Raw genomic sequence first — 12,399 nt, 5'->3', positions numbered from 1 at the left:
TGAAAAATGGCACCCTATTCCCTATAAATCAAATCAAATCACATTTTATTGGTCACATACACATATTTAGCAGATGTTATTGCGGGTGTAGCGAAATGCTTGTTTAGATTATTATTTATTTTTTATGTCTTCGGCGCCATCCTGCATTTTTGCATGGGCTCTGGTCAAAAGTAGTTCCCTAGGGAATAGGGATCCATTTCACATACCCTCTGACTCATCATGTACACGGGCTACGTTACCATGACAACACAGTACTCACCAATGACTGGCCAGTCAGGACCTCCAGCAGTGAGATCAGGTTATGTCCATCTCGTAGGTCTTCATACAGGTCATTAACATGCTTCCGGACCTAAAGGCCAGAGGAAAGGAAAGTTAATAGAATAATATGATATATAACGTTTGGCAGATGCTTTTATCCAAAGGGACTCACAATCATGCAGGCATATATTTTAAGTACGGGTGGTCCCGGGAATCGAACCTACTATCCTGGTGTTTCAAGCGCCATCAAATCAAATCACATATTATTTGTCACAAATGCCAAATACAACAGGTGTAGGCTTTACAGTGAAATGCTTACTTACGAGCCCTTTCCCAACAATGCAGAGTTAAAAAATAAGAAACAGAGGCCTCCCGGGTGGCGCAGTGGCCCTGGGCACTGTATCGCAGCGTCAGCTGTGCCACCAGAGACTCTGGGTTCGCGCTCAGGCTCTGTCGCAGCCGGCCGTGACCGGGAGGTCCGTGGGGCGACGCACAATTGGCCTAGCATCGTCCGGGGTGACCGGTAGTGATATCCTTGTCTCATCGCACACCAGCGACTCCTGTGGCGGGCCGGCGCAGTGCGCGCTAACCAAGGTTGCCAGGTGCACAGTGTTTCCTCCGACACATTGGTGCGGCTGGCTTCTGGGTTGGATGCGTGCTGTGTTAAGAAGCAGTGCGGCTTGGTTGGGTTGTGTTTCGGAGGATGCATGGCTTTCGACCTTCGTCTCTCCCGAGCTCGTACAGGAGTTGTAGCGATGAGACAAGATAGTCATTACTAACAATTGGAAACCACGAAAAGGGGGTACATTTAAAAATTAAAAAATAAATAAATAATAAACATTTGCACAAAATAGTAACACAATTAAATATCAATAACGAGGTTATATACAAGGAGTACCAGTACCGAGTCAATGTGCAGGGGTACGAGGTGTTGCGGTTATTGAGGTAATACAATATGTAGGTAGGGGTAAAAGTGACTAGACAATCAGGATAGATAATACACAGAGTAGCAGCAGGATATGTGAGTGTGAAAATGTGTGTGTGCACGTGCGTGTACGTTGGAGTGTCAGTGTAGTATGTGTGCGTATGTGGGAAGGGGTATTAAAACATGGTGAGCGTGGATACCTATTGGGATATTTAAATCAGACCTGTGTCAATTTAGTTTGAAATTTGCACTTTTGAGACTATTCCATTGGTTCCATTGTAGCGTGTAAACTAAATCAAGTGGATTTCAGTCATTTCAAAGTATTTGCCGTAATGTATTTGACCCAGGTCTGATTCGAATCTCAAAACATTTACAGTATATTTACTGCCTGACTGAAACTACAAATAGGCTACCTTAAACAACCTTATTTCCTGATCCTATTTTTACAGACTGTGATTTATCACCATATAATTAGTATATTTTACATGAGGCTGAAACAGGATACTTGTTATTTGGCCCATTTTACTGCAAGGAATTCTAATTGGTCAACCATAGGCTAGGGTCGGGGGTTATAAATTACATCCTGTCACTTTGTTCTGGGGAGAGAATCACTGAGGACAGGAAGAATTAACATCTACTTCTCAGCATCACATCAAGGATTTGTCCTCTTTGAATAAAGATATTTTTCTCCTCCTGATTTGCTTAGGAGTCTGTGTTATTGAAGAGTAACATCACCTGCTGACATAATGGCAAAGTAATCTTTCACAGACAAAGTACAGACGTTCAACCTTTGAATGTGCTCTGGATTAAAGTTGGGGTAAAACCATGATACTACTATCCTTCCTGCATACAGAGCAGCTGCCCCTCCCTCTTCCCATTCAATCTGAGCCTCTTATATACTTCCACTCTGTCAAAATCAAAGAAAAGCCACACCTCTCCATGTGCTTATTTTAACACGTGCTGACCTTTTGAGTTATCCATAACCTGTTTCAGAAAACCTGACTAACAGGGGCTTGTCTGTCTTTCTTCACAAAAGGCTTGTAACGGCAATGGTAGCACCGTGCTGAGTTGATGATATAGTTACACGAAAAGGAGAAGACCGGACAAAGACAAGAAGCCAAAAAGCTCCACTGACTGTGACTGACATGCTGCAAAGAGGCTGGGAATCAGGGTTATATGGTCTTAACATTTCTCTCTAAGACACAACAGCAAAGGCTTTATCAAAATAATTCCAATCAGGTTCCCCTTCAGACACTAGAGCCTCTGAATAACAGAGGGAGCACATGGCTATGCCACATATCCATGGCCCTCAAAGCACTTCATCCTGCCCCATACTCAACAACTCCAGACCAGTCCTAGGCTTTCTCCTCCCAGTAGGCCAATCTCCCTTTCTTCCTGTCCTGGATACCACCAGGCCTGTGAAATCCCCCGGCTGCCCGGTGACCAGCTTTTACGGAGACTAGGTGCCAGACCCCTCTCATCTCCACCACATAACCCCTGCTAACAGGCACAGTTATATTGTTTGTATATCATTGTACTTAACTTTTGAACACAATGTTGTCATTTTAAATGACAGCATGTTCCAATTCCTGCCAATATCCAGCAACTTCACACAGCCACTGAAGAAGAGTGGAACAAATATATTTTTTAAAATTATTATTATTTATTTGTAATTTTATTTAACTGGGCAAGTCAGTTAAGAAAAAAATATTTTTTACAATGTCAGCCTACCCCGGCCAAACCCTAACCCGGGCGACTCTGGGCCAATTGTGCGCCACTAATCACGGCCGGTTGTGATACAGCCTGGAATCTAAACAGGAGCTGTAGTGAAGCCTCGAGCACTAAAATGTAGTGCCTTAGACCACTTCGCCACAGGTCACAATCAACAGCGTGATCAAGTCTATGCGAAGAAGATGTGTCGCGCTGAATGAAGCAAATGGCGGTCACACCAGATACGGACTTGTTTTGTGATCCACGCCCTACATTTTTTTTAAAGCTAACTGTGACCAAAATATGCATATCTGTATTCCCAGCAGTGGAGGCTTCTTAGGAGAATGTTTACTGGTTGCTCAGGAGGTAAAGGGGAAGTCAGATCTGTGGAAGACTTAGTGGGGGAAACTACTGGAGATCCAGAAAAAGGAGGGTATATGAGCAAGCATTGCATGTGTATTATGTGTGCCAAACAGTTGCTGTTAGATTACAATATTATTATTTTTTCTGACCATTTGTAACAGTGTAAACAACGCTAAATAAATAAGTGTACCGGAGAGTCTGTTGTAACGGAAAAAATAATAACATATAAAGCCTTTATTACAGCACAGCGACGGTTAAAAACAGCCAAATCTGTGAATTTGCTTTATCTGACATTTTGCCGTTGCATGAGGCTTGGTGCTCACAGAATCAGCAGGCTATTAATTAAACAAACACTCAAACAGACAACAGAAGCAAGATCTGTCTTATTTCTGTAGATATGTATGGATGATTTATAAAGCCAGGCACATTTAACTGAAAGGCTATTGATTATAGGACCTAATTAAGTTGGACTTTCCTCTCTCCTCAATTATCTTAGACAATTAGGCTAAGGCAAGGGCTGTTTCCTCGTCTCTGCTGCTGCTGCCTCCACCACATTGTTCTCTATCCCAATATGCTGCATAACTTTGCTATTATGCACATAGCAACATATGGAAAGGCACCAATTATACGGTGCACTTTGTTAGCTTCGGGGGTTTACAACACCTTTTCCTTCGACCAAATCAAGCAGGCTAAATCAATTGAATATGTGACGAAAACAGGATTATAACTTGCTCCCTAAGCACATTACACAATAAACAGGCATGGATTTTCATGCATAATAACAAATTGCCTTGAAATATTTCATGCCTGCTCATATGGGAAAGTGGGAAATGTATTGTGAAGACAGACAGTGCATGCAGACACTTGTTGCTCTGCCTACATGACTAGGTGTTCCCTAATTCCACAGCAAATGAACCAGAGTCATTTAGATTCCTGCTGAGTAAACAAAAACGACTCAGTACATGTACACTGCACCATGAGATGGGTGGAAGACATGTAGGCAGGACAAACTCTGACAAGCTAGCAACAACCATCTCCGATTGGCATCTCGACTCTAGATCTGTCATCAGTAGTGGCAATAAGTTGGCTGAGGATAAACGCCGGTCTTTAATGGATTATTCCCTGCATCGGGTAATTACACAGTATATTTAATCTTCATGGAAACTGACAGGGCTAAAACATGAAACAGCCTGTCGTTCTATTATCATTACCATCATACCATCACTCCTGTGTGTTGTAGAAACAGTAACCATTTCGACACAGAATGGCTGAAAGGTGATGACAGAGAAGTGGATGGACAATACGATAATTAGGCAGTGAGGTATGTGAGAAATCATCTACCCACGGGACCGGATTCATACACAACAAGAGTCCTACTGCCATGGGAAAAGCAAAACAGATTCATCTCCATGCCTAGACTGAACCTAGCTAACACTGTACATGTGATGAATTGGATGAAAGGAAGAAGCCATTTAAAAACTATATGTTGGTATTGGACTTGCAAGAAGCAAAGTGTCACTTGCCACATCATCATGATGTCCATCATCTTCATGAAAATCCAATGTCTTGAAAACTTGACTGCTGACATGCAAAACATTTTTGGACAATATTAACAGTGGACTAATGAAACAAAATACCAACATGTAGTTTTTGAGTGGATTTTTCCTTTAAGACTGGTGCAGGCCACAATATTAAAACAAAGTTCTAACATTGTCTCTCGTATTACATTAAATCTCTTATTAGATTATTGATATGGCAGGCCAAATAAAGACTCCCCAATCAAATAAAAGGAAAGATGAATCAAAATCACCCTTAGAAAAAAAGGTTCCAAAAGGGATCTTCGGCTGTCCCCCATTGGACAGCGGTAACAAACCTTTTATAGTCCCGTACTACTTCAAACATTCAACCTCCAGCTGCCTACCCCCTCTAGCACCAGGGTCAGCGCGCTCTCAAATGTTGTTTTCTGCCATCATTGTAAGCCTGCCACACACACACTATACAAATCAAATCAAACTAGATTTGTCACATGCGCCGAATACAAGTGTAGACTTTACTGTGAAATGCTTACTTACAAGCCCTTAACCAACAGTGCAGTTCAAGAATAAGAAAATATTTACCAAGTAGACTAAAATAAAAGGTAATAATGAAAAGTAACACAATAAGAATAACAATAACGAGGCTAAATACAGGGGCCACCGGTACCAAGTCAGTGGGCAGGGTTACAGGCTAGTTGAGGTAATCTGTACATGTAGGTGGGGGTGAAGTGACTATGCATAGGTAACAAACAAACAGCGAGTAGCAGCAGTGTAACAAAAGGAGGGGGGGGGGTCAATGTAAATTATCTGGTAACGATTTTATGAATTGTTCAGCAGTCTTATGGCTTGGGGGTAGAAGCTGTTGAGGAGAATTTTGGACCTAGACTTGGCGCTCCGGTACCACTTGCCAAGTGGTAGCAGAGAAAACAGTCTATAACTTGGTTGACATGAGTCTCTGACAATTTTATAGGCTTTTCTCTAACAACGTCTATTACATAGGTCCTGGATGGCAGGAAGCTTGGCCCCGGTGATGTACTGGGCCATTCGCACTACCCTCTGTAGCGCCTTACGGTCAGATGCCGAGCTGTTGCCATACCTGGCGGTGATGCAACCGGTCAGGATGCTCTCGATGGTGCAGCAGTAGAACCTTTTGAGGATCTGGGCACCCATGACAAATATTTTCAGTCTCTGAGGGGGAAAAGGTTTTGTTGTGCCTTCTTCATGAGTGCCTTGGTATGTTTGGACCATGATCATTTGTTGGTGATGTGGACACCAAGGAACTTGAAACTCTCAATCCACTCCACTACAGCCCCGTCGATGTTAATCGGGGCCTGTTCGGCCTGCATTTTCCTGTAGTCGGATCAGCTCCTTAGTCTTGCTCACATTGAGGGAGAGGTTATTGTCCTGGCACCACACTGCCAGTTCTCTGACCTCCTCCCTATAGGCCGTCTCATCGCTGTCGGTGATCAACCACTGTTGTGTTGTCAGCAAACTTAATGATGGTGTTAGAGTCGTGTTTGGCCACGCAGTCATGGGTGAACAGGGAATACAGGAGGAGACTAAATACAGACCCCTGAGGGGCCACACTGTTAAGGATCAGTGTGGCAGACGTGTTGTTGCCTACTCTTACCACCTGGGGGTGGCCCATCAGGAAGTTCAGGATCCAGTTGCAGAGGGAGGTGTTTAGTCCCAGAGTCCTTAGCTTAGTGATGAGCTTCATGGGCACTATGGTGTTGAACGCTGAGCTGTAGTCAATGAACAGCATTCTCACATAGGTGTTCCTTTTGTCCAGGTGAGAACGGGCAGTGTGGAGTGCGATTGAGATTGCGTCATCTGTGGATCTGTTGGGGCAGTATGCGAATTGGAGTGGGTCTAGGATGCTGTTGATGTGAGCCATGACCAGCCTTTCAAAGCACTTCATGGCTACCAACGTGAGTGCCATGGGGCGGTAATCATTTAGGCAGGTTACCTTCACTTCCTTGGGCATAGGGACTATGGTGGTCTGCTTGAAATATGTAGGTATTAGACTTGGTCAGGAGGAAGTTGAAAATGTCAGTGAAGACACTTGACAGTTGGTCTACGCATGCTTTGAGTACACATCCTGATAATCCGTCTGGCCCATCGGCTTTGTGAATGTTGGCCTGTTTAAAGGTTTTGTTCACATCGGCTACCGAGAGCGTTATCATACAGTCTATATGATGGCTACATGGTCCCATGGTGTTTATACTTGTGTACTATTGTTTGTACAGATGAACGTGGTACCTTCAGGCGTTTGGCAATTGCTCCCAAGGATGAACCAGACTTGTGGAGGTCTACAAATCTTTTTCTGAGGTCTTGGCTGATTTATTTTGATTTTCCCATGATGTCAAGCAAAGAGGTACTGAGTTTGCTTCAGTGTTGCTTGCCTCGAAGCGAACAGAAAAGGCATTTAGCTCGTCTGGTAGGCTCGCGTCACTGGGCAGCTTGGGTCTGGGTTTCCCATTGTAGTCCGTAATAGTTCTCAAGCCCTGCCACATCGGATGAGTGTCAGAGCCACTGTAGTAGGATTCAATCTTAATCCTGTATTGACGCTTTGCTTGTTTGATGGTTCGTCTGAGGGCATAGCTGGATTTCTTATAAGCGTCCGGATTAGTCTCCCGCTCCTTGAAGTGGAAGCTCTAGCCTTTAGCTCGATGCGGCTGTTGCCTGTAATCCATGGCTTCTGGTTGGATATCTATGTACAGTCACTGTGGGGATGATTTCATCAATGCACTTTTGATGAAGCCGATGACTGAGCTGGTGTATTCCGCAATGCCTTTGGATGAATCCAGGAACATATCTGGTCACGAGATTTGCCAAATGGAGGGCGGGGGAGAGCTTTGTATGCATCTCTGTGTGTAGAGTAGAGGTGGTCTAGGGTTTGTTTTTCCCCTGGTTGCACATGTGACATACTGGTAAAAATTTGGTAAACTGATTTAAGTTTGCCTGCATTAAAGTCCCTGGCCACTAGGAGCACCGCTTCTGGGTGAGCATTTTCTTCTTTGCTTATGGCCTTATAAAGTTGGTTGAGAGCGGTCTTAGTGCCAGCTTTGCTTTGTGGTGGTAAATAGACGGCTACGAATAATACAGATGAAACCTCTCATGGTAGATAGTGTGGTCTACAGTATATCATGAGATACGCATCTCTGTTCTGCTGGTGCATGGAAATCCCGCTAACTCTATATTATCCGTATCTTTGTTCAGCCACGTCTCGGTGAAACATAACATGTTACATGTCCCGTTGGTAGGATAATCTTAATCGTAGGTCATATACAATACATTTATTAAATGTAAGAATGAGTGTGAGTTTTTGTTAGATCCCGGCTCGTGGGAAGTGACAAAAAGCTCTTATAGAACCAGGGCACAAATAATAATATAATAATAATCAATAATTTTGCTCATTATTTATTTTGCCATCTTATATAAAAAATTGTGAGAAACTCACCACAGGTTAATGAGAAGGGTGTGCTTGAAAGGATGCACATAACTCTGCAATGTTGGGTTGTATTGGAGAGAGTCTCAGTCTTAAATCATTTTCCGGACACAGTCTGTGCCTGTATTTAGTTTTCATGCTAGTGACGGCCGGGAATCCACTCTCACATAAGTACGTGGTTGCAAAGGGCATCAGTGTCTTACCAGTGTGATTTGCCAAGGCAAGAAACTCTGAGCGCAGCCCTATCCAGAAATCTGGCAGTGGCTTCTGATTAAATTCTATTTTCACAGAACCGCTTGTTGCAATTTCGATGAGGCTCTCTTGTTCAGATATCAGTAAGTGGACAGGAGGCAGGGCATGAAAGGGATAACGAATCCAGTTGTTTGTGTTGTCCATTTCTGAAAAGTACCTGCGTAATTGCACACCCAACTCACATAGGTGCTTCGCTATATAACATTTGACATTGTCCGTAAGCTTGAGTTCATTTGCACACAAAATATCATACAATGATGGAAAGATGTGTTGTTCTTGTTAATGAAGACAGAAAAGAGCTCCAACTTCTTAATCATAGCCTCAATTTTGTCCTGCACATTGAATTTCGTTGCAGAGAATCCCTGTAATCCAAGATTCAGATCATTCAGGTGAGAAAAAACATCGCCCTGATAGGCCAGTAGTGTGAGACACATGAAAATGATGGTCAATAAAGAAAACCTTAAGTTTGTCTCTCATTTTTGTATTTTTATGTGTCAATACTTTCCCCCTTGATACCCAGCACACTTCTGTAGGTTGTAAAAGCGGTACATGGTCGCTGCCCATATCATTGCATAATGCAGAAAATACATGAGTGTTCAGGGGCCTTGCATTAACAAAGTTAACCATTTTCACTGTAGTGTCCAAAACTTCTTTCAAGTTGTCAGGCATGCCATTGGCAGTAAGAGCCTCTCGGTGGATGCGGCAGTGTACCCAAAAGGCGTCGGGAGCAACTGCTTGCACGCGCGTTACCACTCCACTTTGTCTCCCTGTCATGGCTTTTGCGCGATCAGTACAGATAAACACATCTTGACCACCAAAGTCCATTTGATGTCACAAAGCTGTCCAGTACTTAAAAAATATCCTCTCATGTCCTGGTTTCCAATGGTTTGCAGAAGAGGATGTCTTCCTTAATTGACCCCCCATAAACGTAAGGGACATATACCAGGAGCTGTACCAGGCCCGCCACGTCTGTTGACTCATCCAGCTGTAATGCATATAAATCACTGGATTGAATACGAAGCAGTAATTGTTTAAAAACATCTCCTGCCATGTCACTGATGCGTCGTGAAACGGTGTTGTTTGATGAAGTCTGTATTGTTTTTTTGGCCTTTTCCCCCAGTATTGTCCCAGCCATATCGGTGGCAGCAGGAAGAACTAAGTCATCCACAATAGTGCCTTTTCCTAGCCACTCGGTAGCTCACCATATAAGACACTTCTAGACCCTTCTTATTAATGGTATCTGTTTCTTTAATACGTCTTACTACTCGAAAGTCGTCTTTATTCTCTCTCAAAAAACTCCTGTGGCTTATTTTTCAAATTATCATGTTTTGTTTCTAAATGTCTGTGCAAGAGTGAAGGTTTCCCGTGAGAGAGTAACGGTTAATGTGATTGGATGTTAATTATTTGACGAGGCAACCTATATTTGACATGGTGTTGTTATGTCGCTGAACACAATATGGTTTCATTTTATTTTTGGCAGTGAAACGAGGCTACTCAGGCGAGAGAAAAAAACTCACCCAAATGTATAGCCCCGTTTGAAAACGTGTAATTGTGAATTATATTTTTATTTGGTGTACCCCCCACGGCATTGCGCGTACCCCCACCCAGTTTGGAAATACCTGCATTTAGGAGAATCCTTTTTGCTTCTGGTAAAACACTTTTTGGTTCCAGGTTGTACAATCCTTTTGGGATCCATGTAGAACCCTACCCAAAATGGTTCTACTTGGAACCATGTAGAACCCTTTCCACAGAGGATTCTACATGGAACCCAAAATGTTTCTATCACCTGGAACCAAAAAGTGTTTTTCCTGGAACCAAAAAGGGTTCTCCTATGGGGACAGCTGAAAAACCCTTCTAGGTTATAGATAGCACCTATTTTTCTAAGAATGTATTTCTAAAAGAGGCTCTGTGGACATTAAATTCTTACCTTCAGGAGATGTTGGTTTATCCATTTTGTAAAAGTCTTTTTCTGCACTCTGTCTCTTTCATCTGAGGAAAAGACACACACAAAAATAAATTTAGGAAGGTACTTTACATACGTACATACAGTACATCACATGAGAATGCTGAGGGGAGAAAGGCTCATAATAATGTCTGGAACGGAGCTAACCATGTGTTTGATTTATACAATACCGTTCCAGTCATTACCACATACCTGTCCCCCCACACACACACACACACACACACACACACACACACACAGGAAATGGTTATTTGCATGACAAGCAGAATTGTGACATGGTATGTGTGATTTACTATAGAACTCTACAGTTATTGAATGAGCCCTTCATGAATGAGTCCTTCATTCCTCTTGTCAATATATATGCTCTTATCAATATCCAACCACTGTGTACATATGATTGTATTAGGATTTTTCTTTGGATCCCCATTAGCTGTTGAAGAAGCAGCAGCTACTCTTCCTGGGGTCTTACTTACAAGTGGGTTCATTCCCAGAAGTTTCCAGAGAGATTCATATTTTTGGAAGCGTAATTGAAAAGAAGTAACTTCTATGCATGAGGCCAAGCTTCCATTACTTATGATTCACTATTGTACACTGTCAACCACATTATTTTGTGTTTCTTGTATCCATGACATCCAGACTGGCCACTTCCACATGCAGCCTCTAACAGACATCAGTCTCTCTGGGATAGAAAATGGAAAGATAAAGGCTCAATTGTAGGCTGTCAAGACAAAAACTTTCACCAGCTATGCTACACAGACAAAAACATTTGCTCTGAGAATCTAACAACATAGAGAAAATACCTATCTAATATTTCTGTATCATTAGCCTAACAAAATCCATTACTGTACTGCAACACTGCACATGGACGGTAGGCTACTGGTCCTGAGACACACAGCTTGGGGAGAGACCCTCCATACTTACTATTACCTGTCTCACACAGAAAGACAGAGAGAAGGCTGCAGTGTGGGATTCAGGATTCAGGCCAGAAGTCTGTCTGTCCTGTTTTATCTCTCTGCCTAAAGGTCCATCTGCTACAAGCCCTCATAGGCATACTTTGATACCAATCACGAGCCCAGTAAATCACATTAAAAACATGACATTATAAACTTCACATTTAACAAAGCCTCTGTCTCAGCTTTAAAAACAACAACAACCCCACACAATCTGCATCTTCTTGGACTTTGGAACCAACATGAAAAAGAGAAGCTAGTCCATTTACAACAGCATTATAACACAACAGGATTTAGCTTTGGGAGGTTTAAAGATCCCCCTGTAAATGAGAAACTAGGGCAAGCTTAAACGCTCAGTCAGCAATTGAAATTCCCAATCTTCTGAACCCGGAAGAGGATTGGAGGGAAGCAAAGCAGAAAGACACATGATACTGACCCATGCAGCACATCAACGTCACCAGGTGAGCTCTGAGCTCCCCCTCACTCCCCAGCAGGTGCCATATCTCCTTAGCCATTGTTAGCTCCCGGGGACTCTGGAGAGAGTGTATCATGGTCCTGGCAGAGGGATGTGTGTGAGCTACCAGCGTTACTGAAGGAGCAGCAACTGACTCCTCCTGTCTGCCTCTGGGGCAGCCTGCAGTTACTCCACTTTTCGTCAAGCATCCAGAACGAGTTCTGTCAGGTTTTCCAACACAACTCAGTGATCTTCTTATATGGTTCATGTTTACTTAAGGCCACAGCACAAATGCATTTGAGGAACTAACTAATAAGGAACTTTCACTGGGCATTCTGAAATTGCTTTCTTGTCCCCCCCAGTTTTACCATTGGAATGTGATACAAAACAAGGCAACAATGAGCTTCGGGACAATGTGGATGTCTAATGTCTCTGAGCGGTCGGGTAGGCTGTTTGAAGTTTTTATCCAACTGGATATTTAACAAAAATATATCCAAAAAGTTATGCCCCCCCACTTCTAAAACCAAAGTTCCACCCC

At 42.9% G+C, this 12,399-nt stretch overlaps 1 protein-coding gene across 1 annotated transcript in view; it reads right to left on the bottom strand.

Annotated features, from left to right (window-relative positions):
* dst (dystonin) overlaps nucleotides 1-12,399 on the bottom strand; it is a 207,487-nt gene that overhangs the window by 140,966 nt on the left and 54,122 nt on the right. Inside the window, 2 exon segments of the mRNA XM_046357465.1 lie at nucleotides 260-349; nucleotides 10,422-10,483. Coding sequence (XP_046213421.1) covers nucleotides 260-349; nucleotides 10,422-10,483 — 152 coding nt within the window.

This window comes from Oncorhynchus gorbuscha, linkage group LG07 (assembly GCF_021184085.1).
Source record: "Oncorhynchus gorbuscha isolate QuinsamMale2020 ecotype Even-year linkage group LG07, OgorEven_v1.0, whole genome shotgun sequence".
Classification (NCBI taxonomy): Eukaryota; Metazoa; Chordata; class Actinopteri; order Salmoniformes; family Salmonidae; genus Oncorhynchus; species Oncorhynchus gorbuscha.
Note: the sequence above shows the minus strand (reverse complement) of the source record. Positions and strands in the feature narration are given on the sequence as shown.